Raw genomic sequence first — 12,218 nt, 5'->3', positions numbered from 1 at the left:
CAGCGGCGGCGGCCAATCAGGCGCCGCGACCTGTCGTGGTGACCAATCAGGCACCGCGGCCGGTTGCGGTGACCAATCAGCCTGCACGACCGTCGGCGGTTGCGGCCAATCAGGCTCCACGGCCGGTAGTGATGACCAATCAGGCGACCAGTCAGGCACCGCGACCGGCGACGGCTGTGACCAATCATGCTCCCCGGATAGCGGCGGCGACCAATCACGCCGCGCGAGTGACTGAGCCGACATCCATCGTCATCCGGCCGCCGGCCAATCGCGTGGCGCCGGGGGCGGAGCTCGCGGACGGCGGCGAGTTCCCCGCCGTTGTGGGCGTGGCCCCGAAGGCATCCACGCTTCCTCGGCTCGGACAGCCGTCCTACAGCCAGTTTACCAATGAGAAGGACGGAGAGCGTGAACCATCGCGCACGGGTCAGCTGGTGAAGCTGTTTTCTGCGCATGCGCCGAACAAGCACCACGTCGCCGTCTCGAGCGAATCGTCGCACAGCGACGACGAGGCGCGCCAACACAAGAAAAAAGACCGCCGCGACAAAGCCAAATACCGTTCGCTGGCCAACGAGCACAGCGACGAAAGTGCGATGGTGGTGCCACCTAAAGTGCGCCCACGGAAACCGAGGTCCAAGGCGTCCGACAGAGATGGCGGTGGCTTCGCCAACATGAGTTTCGAAAACCAATGCAGCGACGACGAAGAGACGCAGAGCTTCGTCCGCGGCGGCAACGCAGGCAGCGATCGTTTCGGATCCTTCCGCCGCTCTGGCAACGGGCTGTTCTCCAAGCTGAAATGAGGTGTTTTACCGGGCTCCGCATGGCGCACTCACCGCCCGGTAAACCCAGCTTCCCGTCTGTGGTCGCGCGTGTTTAATGGTGTCCGTGTAGAGACAGCGGTGTCTATTTTCGTGGTGTCTGGCGGCTCTGGTGTTGGTGTCTGCGCGCCTGCGTCGCCAGGCGCGTCGGCTGTAGTGGATTCAGGGTAATGCGCGGCAGTCTCGCGGCAGCGGTCACATCTGGCAACTAGGCCGGTCACATTTCGCCAATAGGCTGGTCGTATCTGGCAACTGGGCGGCGCCCACGGCGCGTGCGGTGTCGCGGACCACTGGCAGCTTCTTCTGTGGCGGGGCCGGTCACGGGTACGTTCCAGGCCGGCGGCGGCGGCTTCCGCAGACCCTGCGCTTCCCCCGGTTACGACGGTGCGAAGCGCGTGGCGCGGCTGTCACAAGTCTTCGCGTGGCGCGGCTGTCACAAGTCTTCGCGTGGCGTACGATTCCGTGGTTTCGTTTTTATGTGTTACGCGCGTTTTTACACACGGACATGGGTCGAGAGGGCTGGGACGGTTGGACGCGGGCTCTGGACGGGTTGGGTTGCTTGGTCGCTCCAGCTCCTGCCGAGCGTGGCGGCCTATGCTGAGATTCCCGCTGGCGTCAGGAGTTGTCAGGAGTCAGGAGCCGTCGGAGTTGTCAAGCTGACTCTCACACTGGCGGCCGCGCCCGGCCACCCTTCCCGGCTCTCGTGCGGCGCCGGTGCGACGGGATGAGATCGCCGTGTTAGATTGTTAATTTGCGACTGCTTCATGTGGAGATGGTGCGCATTCTTTCCGCCAGAGGCGCTCGTGTTGCGTCGGTCACGTTTTCGTTGTTGTCTCGCGCACAATTGAGTTGTTGATTTTCTGTGATGAACAGCATATCTTATGGATCGCGTAGCTAATATTAACTGTTTTATAGTGTTTTTGCTAGGAACTTTTGTCTCGTCCCCTTTACCTTGTCAATATATGCGTAACATCAACGCGTGAGCGCATAAACCCTACCACTGAACAAACTACAACAAAAAAGCAGCTCATTAGCATCAATCAACATGAGCGCGATGGTGCGCCTGGTTGGCTCATGTAGCCTGGTTAGGGGCGCGCGGCTCCCTAGGTGTTCCACGTCAGGCCTCGTTACCGGCGGTGTATTGATGAGAAGGGCGCCTGAACGTATCGTACAGCCTAGCATCGTACAGCCCTAGCATCGTACAGCAAACGTATCGTACAGCCCGAAGGACACGCAGCGCCGGGTGCATTTGGATCAGTAAGCTCAGCCCACATCAGATGCGCGTATGTGTTGAAATGGATGGTTTCATTGTCTACATCGATGACGCCACGGAAGTCCCTGATATTAGCTGCCTGTGCAACGCACCGTCGTCGTTGGCGGTCGCTCGTCACGGTCTCACCTAGCCCGCTCACCCCGCCTGTCAAAGCCTCACCTGGCCCGCTCACCCCGCCTGTCACGGTCTCACCTGGCCCGCTCACCCCGCCTGTCACAGCCTCACCTGGCCCGCTCACCCCGCCTGTCACGGTCTCACCTGGCCCGCTCACCCCGCCTGTCACAGCCTCACCTGGCCCGCTCACCCCGCCTGTCACAGCCTCACCTGGCCCGCTCACCCCGCCTGTCACAGCCTCACCTGGCCCGCTCACCCCGCCTGTCACGGTCTCACCTGGCCCGCTCACCCCGCCTGTCAGTTTCACCTGGCCCGCTCACCCCGCCTGTCACAGCCTCACCTGGCCCGCTCACCCCGCCTGTCACGGCCTCACCTGGCCCGCTCACCCCGCCTGTCACGGTCTCACCTGGCCCGCTCACCCCGTCTGTCACGGCCTCACCTGGCCTGGCTGGCTCACCCCGGTGTCATGGCCTCACTCGATCCTTACACTCCTACCCGGCCACACTCCTTACAGTCAATCACGCATCTTACCCGGTCACGACCAGTTATCATTTCCGTTCCCATCACCCACCCGGCGCCTCATTGTCACCCGTCACACTCTCACCTGATGCTCCCACTGCCTTCTCCCACCGAGCGGTCCACCATCACCCGACTCGAAATTGGTTCTAAAAAAATGCCGTCTCCACTGCGGGCAGTGGGGTATCAGTCACAAGCACTAACCGATCCCAGGGCAGACAAGAACGTCGCTAGCCGTCAGTCACAAACACTAGCCGATCCCAGGGCAGACAAGAACGTCGCCAGGTGTCGGTCACAAACACTAGCCGATCCCAGGGCAGACAAGAACGTCGCCAGCCATCAGCCACAAACGCTAACCAATTCCAGCGCAGACGAGATGCAGCAGATTCTTACTGCTGGCGTGATAGATTAGTGTAGACCTCGCTCGTGCCGGTCTTTCTCGTAAGTCATAGAAAGATAAATCCTGTCCGTCAACAGCTGTTCTTTGGTAAGTCGCACTCACCAGCACTCACACCACAATGTCCACGTGCACAACCAACAGCAGCCTTGCGTCTCCGAGTCCAGAGAGCGTATGAGCATACGTACTCACCAACGGTGACCGTGTATGCTTACACATCGCCAACGGTGCGCACACATGCATCGGAAACGAGTCGTGGTCACAGGTTCCGGCAATGATGCGAAAGTTAACCAATAAGAACCGAGTACGACATCGTACGATGATGGTCGGCTAAGCTAATCACAAAGTAGGGCATCGCCTTGCGATCCCAAACTGTCTGATGCAACTGACAGGTGGCGAGGCGCTGAACGCGACTTTTTAAAGGAAGCATCGAATGGCATTACGGAAGCCAAGCAAAGTTCAGGTTCCGACGGGACAGATGGAATGCGCTCAGTGCCGGGATTTGAATATAGCCTAGTCTGGTAGCCGCATATAACCCACCCGGTCAATGCCCGGATGACGCAACAGCGTGCCACCAGACCAAGGGCGAATCTTTCGGCCGGTGGGTCTAACGTGTGCAGCGTGGGGTCAATGGACGGCGGCTGGTATAGGGCCTCAAAGTGGACTGTTTTGAAGATGCAACGTTAAACGAGAGCACGACTTACGTGGGTTAGTTGTCACACGAGAACGTTTGAATCCGGCAAGTGAGCTTGGCGTGAACGTCCGTCGCACACAGTCAGCACCGCACAACGCCGTAAGGCACTTTAGTCGCAGACAGGTGCGTCCACATCAAGCGTATATTGGTTATCAGACTGCGTAGATCGTCGCACACTGCCGCACCGAGCTCCGACATACTGCGACACGGACACAGGAGACATCGAGCGGTTTCAACAGTCACGCGGTGGCAAACGACGTCGCGAGTTGGCCGAAGAGTGCACTTTATACGCATAGCACGACTTCCGTGTTTACAACGGATGACAATATCCCCGGATTGTACCACCCCCGAAGTGTGGCTTAGTCGGATATTGAACATTGCACGTTTGGTCGAACTGCTTTGGGCAATTGCGGCGCATGGCTATCCATTGCTTTGACCAGGAACCCGTCACTGTTCCATTAAACCCAAGCACTGTCCACATACCAAGGCTGGTAAAGCTCTGACTTTTCTTCTCGCGGCGAGCAAGCTTTGCGTACTAAGCTGCCTGGATACGTTGACGCCACAACAGTAAAATATCCGCGCTCTCCTCCGACGCCTTCCACTCGCCATGCGCGTCCCAACGGTTCGCAACACACTGATCCGTCGCCTCAAATGTCGACTGCCCGTTTCCAAGCAGAGAGGCGGCTGGCCGCGCATGCGCGCAAGCATGCCGCCACTACAGAATGCCGAGCAGCGTGGTCTGGCCGTCGCGTCGCCGCTCGGCCGCCATGTTGACTTCCACCAGGGTGTCGATGCTGTTGACGCTGGCGCCGTGCACAAGGCGTTGGGCCGCCAGCGACTGGAAGTTTAAATTCAGCGAACTCAGGCTCGGGTAAGTGCGCAACGACGCGTCCCCAGGCGAGCCGGGCCGCCGGCCGCCGGATTCGGACGGCCCCTTGCTCGGATGACTGCAGGGCGCCGGCAGACGGCCCGGCCGGCCGTCCAGCGGCGCCTTGGCCGCCACCTTGGCCGGCGCGGCCACCTCGCTCCAAATGTTGCGTACGCTTAGCGTCTCCGGTCGCGTCGGGCTGCACGGCTCCAGCAGCTTCTCGTTGTTCATCGGCTTCCGCAGCGGCTCCGGCACCGGCATGGCGTCGCCCTCCCGCTCGCCGCAGACGTTCGGCGGCGATATGCCGGCTTTCACGCGACCGTCGCCCTTCTGCGTCGGACGTGTGGTGCGCTTCCGATCGCCTTTGGGCGACGCGTCTGCCGGCTTTTTCACGAAGGTGCCGCCGGGAACTATGGGGATTATCTCCGGCCCGTTGAAAACACCGACATTCTCGTAAACGGGCTCGTTCGTTCTCGCCCTGGCGCGGCCGGAGCGGTCGCTCTCTGGAGCGATGCCGGAGCGCCGCGCGCCTTGTGGCGTCTCGCTCTCCTGCTGCAGGTGCGGGCCGGAACGATCTCGCTTCAGAATGGAGTCGACACGCGGCCGGCCGCGGGCGGCGTCGGCGCCGACGCTGCCTGCGCGTGCCCGGTCCGTCGCCGGCGACGGGGCCGTCTCGGCCGGTCTGCCGTCGTTTCGGGAGACGGGGCCGCGGCCGGCGTCCCGCGAGTTGCGTCCCGGCGACCGGTGCTGCCTCCGGGCCGGCGAGCCCGCCGGCGGACTGGCGCTGGCCGGAGCCGAGGTGAGGCCGGTCGGCGAGGGGCGCTCCCTCCGGGGAGTGCTCAGTAGGTCGGTGGGGCCGCGGCTGCTGCCCGGAGAGGCAGTGGCGCGGGCGCAGTGCTTATTCGTCCCGGAAATGGCGACCACTGCAGCCGGCGCCTCCGCACGACCGGGCGCACTTGGAAGAATCGCTCGCGGTGGCGTGTCGAGTCGCCGACTCGCTGCCGCCACGCCGTGGCAGCGAGACCGACTGCAGCTTGGCGTCTCTCTCCAGAGATGACGCTGGCGACCGCTCTAAGCTGGAGCCGCTGCTCGTGCGGCCGCTGCTGTGGCGGGCGCGCGCTTCCAGCCGCTCTCGCACGTGGCGCCGGGCGAGTGTCTCGGACCTGCGCCGGCGTCTCGCCGACCGGCTCTGTGGAGCCGCCGCTGGCCGCCAGCCCAGAGTCCACCGTGTCGCCGCTGCTGCCGCACACACTCTGTCGCGTGTCCCGACTGCTAGCGGCGTCGGTCTCCGCATGCGCACCGTGCATGTTCCGCCGAGAGCGACCGCCGGCCTCCTGGGGCGGCAGCGACGGCTCGCCTTTGACGCGGCACGACCGGCCGCTGCGACGCGCGTGGACCGCCAGTGGCGGCGATGGTCTCTGCTGCTCGACGGCGGCGTCCGCCAGGAACTCGGTGAGCTTCGTGCGCCGCGGCAGTGTCGACGACCGTGGTGCCGCCCCGCGGTCGGCGGCTGTAGCTGAAGTGTCGGCGGTTTCCACCAGGCGATCCATACTGCCGTTGGCTGTTCGCCGGTGCTTGTGGCGTCGAGAGTGGAACATCTGTGAATGGTCGGAAACAGGATGATTGTTTATATACAGTACATGACACTGCAGTGCCTTCAGCGAGAGCTTCACATCCACCTGCACCATTTTTCATGTCGCAGCAATGATGATTTAGCAGTGCCTTCGCGGACAGCAAGTCTCATGCCCTGCTCTATGATCTCGAAATGGAGGGTTCCCGTCTTCAAAAAGACGACATGGCGAGAAGCGTAAAGAACGTGAATACTTCAGTTTGCTGAAGAGGAAAGCATGCCGTGTTTCATGTACCTGCCGTCAAACAATGCTGGAACAAGTTGCTTGATATCAAGAAACGTGCCTGCGTGTGAGGATAAGCTAGGGAAGTTTGTAAATTCCCCCATTATCGTTTTCGCAACCGGAGGCACCAAACGTTAGACAGGAACGAAAATTCCAAAACTCCTACGGACCATTTCTAACGATGGATTTAGCACAGCCGGACAGGGTGCAACTTTGCTCCATTGCATTGGTAACGAAGCACATTCTCAAAGCACATAAGAATAGAAGCACAAATGCCTGGGTGGCCGGTTCAGTACCCTTCGGTCGCCAATTTCACCCTCCTGAAATCTCAAAAATTAAGATAGTTAGGGCCACCACATTCACAGAGTGGGTTTACCTGTATGTGAACTCAATGGTGTGAGAATTTATGGAGCCTTGGTTGTGAGCTTGGCGACAAATAAAGCCAACAAGTTTAAGTCCAGATTTGTGTCCAAAGTGCCAACAGACCTCTTCGTGCAATTGCCATGAACCTATGCACCTGTTGTAAGCAAAAGATCGACGGTGTTTATTGTGTTGAGTGAGCTTGTTTAACCTTTTGGAGGTCAAGTTGACCAAAGCCTTACGAGATTACTCCTATTTTTCCATTAAAAAGTGTCAGGGATCACACTAGGTATAATGTTCCTAAAAATGCAATGTTAGCGCCGATCATTATACATTTAAGATACCTACTCTAACCTTTAAAACGGCCATGGAATATATCTGTTGCGATTGGAGTTATACATCAGGCTAATTTTGGCCTTGGTCTGGCCTTCATACCTGACCCTAGGTCAATGGAATTTGTTTCAGTTTTTTCGTTTTTGTTTATTTTATTTATGTTATGGCCACACATATACATCCTGATAAATATGACAGTGGCCATGTCGTCGCATCAAATAGAAAGGTTTCCTAGAAATGGCCTTCGCTGACAGCGACGGCCTGCCTTTCAGCTGTCATAGGTCAGCAACCCTGCAAGGTGCATCTATGGTTTTCGCAAAAGATCCGCTATTTTATTGCCTATAGTTATGCAAAGTTTAGCGCGGGTAAGCCGCGCCGTTCAAACATCATTCTGCAGAAATTCTCGGAGGGAGGTCAAGTTGACCCCTCCCCTACCTGAGCGCGCGGTAAAGCCTTGCCGACTGTACTGGGCTCACAACTCCGGGCTGACAATGACCCTTAGATCTGGAAGTCCGCCGACATAGTGCATTTTGCACGGCGAGAACCAGTATTTATTATTACATCATTTATTATTATATTTATTAGTAGGACGTTTCCACTCCTGTTAGCCCATTTCTCGTCAGCGCATTCATGTTGTTGGCGAGCGCATTTCCAACCGCGAACTTGCCCTGCCAGGGGGCAGGGCAAGTTATAGGTCAGCAACTGACCTCTGACGTCTGAACTTGCCCTGCCAGAGGGCAGGGCAAGTTCAGAGGTCAGGCCCTCGACCCCGCGTGCGACGACTGATCAACCATTCAAACTGATCCTCCTAGGAAGCTGTGAGCTCCGACCCAGTCGGCTGTGACCCAGGTGGCCGCATTCGCCACGCGCAGCATCGTAATTCAGTCAGTCACGCGCAGTCAGTCAGTCACACACAGTCAGTCAGTCACGTGCAGTCAGCCAGTCACGTGCAGTCAGCCAGTCACGTGCAGTCAGTCGCCCGCAGTAAACACTCAACCGGGGCTGCGACCAAGAAGTTTCTGCTGATCACTGGCTCGTACGGCCTCCCGCTCTTGACCTCGGTGCAAGGCGCCCCGAGCCCGTATCTCGTCTTGTGCAGCTGTTGCCCCGATATCGCCAGCTAACGCTGCGTTTGACCCATGGCTGCGTGAGCCGCGTACCTTGGGCGAGCCGTCGGCCAGCGGCGCGCGCCGGGCCACCGTCTGCGTGCCGACTGAGTGCAGATGAGTGACGTCACCGGCCGTCCAATCAGGTGGCGGAAACTGGGCGCTGAACGTGGCCAGCTGGCGGCGCGGCGCCGCCAGGCGCAGCAGCTTGGAGAACAGCGACGCGCGCTCCACTGTCCGACGGCAAGGCAGGTGACGTCAGCGGTGGCATTGCGAGGATGTGGGATCTGGTTGACTAAGAACAGCGGTGTGTCAAACTGGAAAAATAACGATATCCCAAATGCTTTTGATGGTGAAACTATGGAACCCGCCAAACAATGCTACGATGCATTTCAATCAACGAACCGGTTCTCGTCATCGGTGGAGAACAGCTGTCAAGACCCGTCTAGACTCCCTTCTTTCTGTCATCGCTGGACTCATTCATAGACTCAAGATGAGGGGCGCGTCGCGGCCAGGGCGGCAGCCGCTGCAGCCCCAGCCTTCTACCCCTATGAGAAATGGTATACAGATGTTTATCGAAATGAAAACATCGTGGAGACAGGTAGCTGGACGTTTGCCTCGACCTTCTCCACCAACAGCTGCTCACAAACGACAGTGCGATCTGGATGCCTGTCAGTCTCACGACAACAGGACTACAGCACAACATGGCCATTAATGGGCAGCCTGAGCATCTGGGAAACCAGAGGTACGGGGTTCGATTCCCCGCGGTGCCCGCCCTTCCTGCCAGGGTGAGAGGCAGGCGACGCCATATAGCCTCAGCAGCTGAGTGCGTCGTGAAGCCCCAATGACAGACACAATGGGCAGCCTGCGGCGCGCGCGCAGGTGTTGAGTGACGTCATCAAAGTGACTGTTCATACCCGGACGCACATCAGACGTTCCAAAAGACACCAACCGCTTGGCAATTCCAAAGATTTGGCTGCTTTGCGAGTAATGAAGGTGTTCAGAGGAATATTAGAGTTTCACACGAAGATAGGTTGTTCCCACAAACCCTTCAGGACGAAGGGTTTTATGCCAGGGTCGCTCGGGATTTCTGTCCGCTGGCGTCGACGCCATTATTCGAGAAAGTTCCGCGAAACAGCACAAAACCATTGGAGAAAGTACCGCGGAACAGCACAACAGCACTGGAGAAAGTACCGCGGAACAGCACAAACGCAGGCTAGAGTCCATTCTGGAACGATTCTGAAAGACGTGTTGCGGACATCCTACCGGTCGAATTTATTATGGGGTCTTAAAATTGCAAAGCTGGAGATCTGGGACCGTCGGGGGGGGGGGAGGGGTTGGACGGAGGGACATGAGGGCCGCCAGTGTCGGTCAGCTGCACTCACAGACGCTATACTCCTCGCTGGTGGGCGTTTCGTCAGGTGTACGTCTTGCGGCTGCTAACCGGCCGCAGCACACAGCTCGGGTACCTCATCGAGCTGGCCCGACGGAAGTGCTCCTGAAGCGAGGCACGTGTTGAATCAGCCGATCGGTAGTCACTATGACGCTTGGATGACGCTTGAAAAGGCTTGTCTATCATGGAAATGTGTAGCAACATCTAGGTGGTAGCGCAACAAAGGTACCAGGTCTTAAGCCCCACGTCACCTGACGTTCAACTTAAACAAATTGCCAAACTCGTCCTCCAGATGATCCCATCAGCCGACTTGCGCGCAGCTCGACCCGTTTGACAGACAGCATTGATACAACCATCCGGTGGCAGGTTAACTCTCTGCCTTATTCCGTACTGATCGGCAGAGGTGCAGGAACGTCGGAAGAAGGAGAAGCTAGGCAGTTTTGCTGAGTCCTTTCCAGGCATCTGGTGTGAAAAAACTCAACAAAGTCCTTTCCATGTCAGATGCATGAACAATTCCAACAAAGCCCAACACTTGATCCGAAGGGACCGGTTTAATATCCTGAAAACATGAGGAAAATTGCACTGTTATCTCCCCGTCCTTCCACCAATGCCGAAGGTTGTCACACTGTTATGACAAATCACACACCCTGCCTGGGCATCGGACCCCGTCTTGTTGGACACGGCTGCCCCAGCCCAGCCCTCCGTCACAGTGACAGCCGACTGGGGCGGCTACTGGCGGAGAGCAGGAGTGCCCTAAGACAAGGTGCACCGTCCCAGTCCGGATTGCTGCCGCCGTCTGCTCACCTCCCGCTGGCTGGCAGACAACTTGAGGGAATGGCGCCGAGCGAACACGCCCATGCCGAAAGACGGCGCTAGTGTCTCGCTCTGTAGAGGGCGTGCGTGTACCACCGGGTCAGAGTCCGAGCCTGAAACAGGCCGAGGCGAGTCACTGAACAATGCCTGACAATAACGAAACGAGCTTCAGACAGCCGTGTTCACGTACCTGTCGTGGTCATGCAACCAAAAAAACCTACACAGGTATGAAAATGCAGAGGGGCTCATACACATAGCACACATAGTGTATGCAATAGATAACCTGAAAATGTCACACGAAAATGTCCAAATGTGGTAACATTTTTAAAAACAGAGGACGACAAAGAGCAGGAAACGAACTTACAAGCGTCGACAAAACGGGGGCATTGACGCTTTCCAACAACAAAAGTGAGACAAAAACGACGCAGGTAGAGATGCGCCTACCACCCGGGCGCCTACCACGTGCCTACCACCAATGACCGAGCTCAGCCCGCACCTCCGAGTATGATGTCGGCCAGGTCTGTCTGCACCAGCCGGCTGACGCTGCGGCCACAGCGGATGGCATCGCGCTCCAGCTCGGCCGCTAGCTGGCGCTGGTACGTGCCGGGCGTCACGATCCGGTAGCCGTGCTCGGTGTGGTACACCTGGCGGCCGGCGGCGGCGGCGTCACGCGGGAGCGAGGGCAGGCGCGCAGTTCGCTACGACCGGCTCGGTTATCAGATCCTGGTGCGGTCAAGACGGGAGTGTCCACACCGGAGTGTCAAGGCCGGGGTGTCAACACCGGAGTGTCAAGGCCGGAGTGTCAAGACCGGGGACGTGTCATAGCTAGGGAAAAGACCGAGAAAAGAGTCTCATCTATATTTGTGTATGGAAGCGTAGTGCCAGTGATACCCCAGACCCTCTGGACTGGTCAGATAAATCTTCTGAAGGGAGATCTACTGTTCATCGCTGCAATTGCCAGCTTCACTTTATATCGTAAACGCATGAGAAGTCGTGAAATATCATTAACATTAACATAGGCATTAACAACATGAGCGTTACCAAAAATAGCATAGCATTGACGTTATTATTATAGCATTATTAACCATGCAAATGCCAGACAAAATTGGCATTTTCTTTGTCTGGCATAGGCATGCTTTCTCTCATACGAAATGTAGCCAGATGTCAACTAAGGGCACCAAATTGCGCAGCGTGTCAGAGCGAGTTTCATTCGTGCAATAATTTCAGCGCTGCTGTCGGTTTCGAGGCCAAAACCCAGAGCTCCGTGACGCTGCGCATCCAACGGATTTAAGATGTGGAAACCGCCATGGATGACAACGTTGGTATCGTATCAAAGAGCCCTCCGTGAAGATAAGCCGTTAACATGGACGCAACAGGCGGCGATGATGTTGTACACGGTCAACCAAAATTACCGTAAGGTTCGCTTGCATCGGGTCATTTGTCATTTCAAGGCAAATGTGGCACAGGAAGCGTTGACCTGCCACGGAGCTATACAGCTGAAGGGGCAAGAAAGACACCGGCATCACGAAAACAAGCATGTGCGGTCCTCAAAAGCAGAACACGGCGGTCTTCGAGGCATGGCGCATGCCGGCGTCCCACGCGCTAGCACCCGCACGGGCCGCTCGTGGCTGGAGCTCGCTCAGTCGGCGTGCCGGGCCGCAGGGCGAGCACCGCCCCTCTCTC

General features: G+C 57.8%; 2 protein-coding genes across 2 annotated transcripts in view; both read right to left on the bottom strand.

Annotated features, from left to right (window-relative positions):
• Positions 1–3,943: 3,943 nt before the first annotated feature.
• On the bottom strand, positions 3,944–8,747 carry LOC119108797 (uncharacterized). Its single transcript, XM_037232383.1, has 4 exons — positions 8,735–8,747; positions 8,384–8,562; positions 7,931–7,950; positions 3,944–5,428 (listed from the first exon to the last, which is right to left on the bottom strand). Exons 1-4 carry the CDS (start codon positions 8,745–8,747, stop codon positions 4,525–4,527), a joined length of 1,116 nt encoding a protein of 371 aa, XP_037088278.1. The 3' UTR covers positions 3,944–4,524.
• Positions 5,867–12,218, bottom strand: part of LOC119094790 (storkhead-box protein 1) — a gene marked incomplete in the record, with an annotated part of 83,455 nt that continues 77,103 nt past the window's right edge. The window contains 5 exon segments of the mRNA XM_037217741.1: positions 5,867–6,275; positions 8,384–8,562; positions 9,715–9,827; positions 10,527–10,648; positions 11,032–11,179. Coding sequence (XP_037073636.1) covers positions 9,747–9,827; positions 10,527–10,648; positions 11,032–11,179 — 351 coding nt within the window.

Source organism: Pollicipes pollicipes, unplaced genomic scaffold (genome assembly GCF_011947565.3).
Source record: "Pollicipes pollicipes isolate AB1234 unplaced genomic scaffold, Ppol_2.1 Scaffold_1600;HRSCAF=1878_pilon_pilon_pilon, whole genome shotgun sequence".
NCBI lineage: Eukaryota > Metazoa > Arthropoda > Thecostraca > Pollicipedomorpha > Pollicipedidae > Pollicipes > Pollicipes pollicipes.
Note: the sequence above shows the minus strand (reverse complement) of the source record. Positions and strands in the feature narration are given on the sequence as shown.

What these genes read in the sequence shown, in the direction of transcription:
- LOC119108797 (XM_037232383.1), bottom strand. An exon ending in TGGCCGACGGCTCGCCCAAG is followed by an intron (nt 7,951 to 8,383) that starts GTACGCGGCTCA and finishes GCCCTCTGGCAG; the next exon opens with GGCAAGTTCAGACGTCAGAG. An exon ending in GGCAAGTTCAGACGTCAGAG is followed by an intron (nt 5,429 to 7,930) that starts GTCAGTTGCTGA and finishes GCCGGCCCGGAG; the next exon opens with GCAGCACCGGTCGCCGGGAC.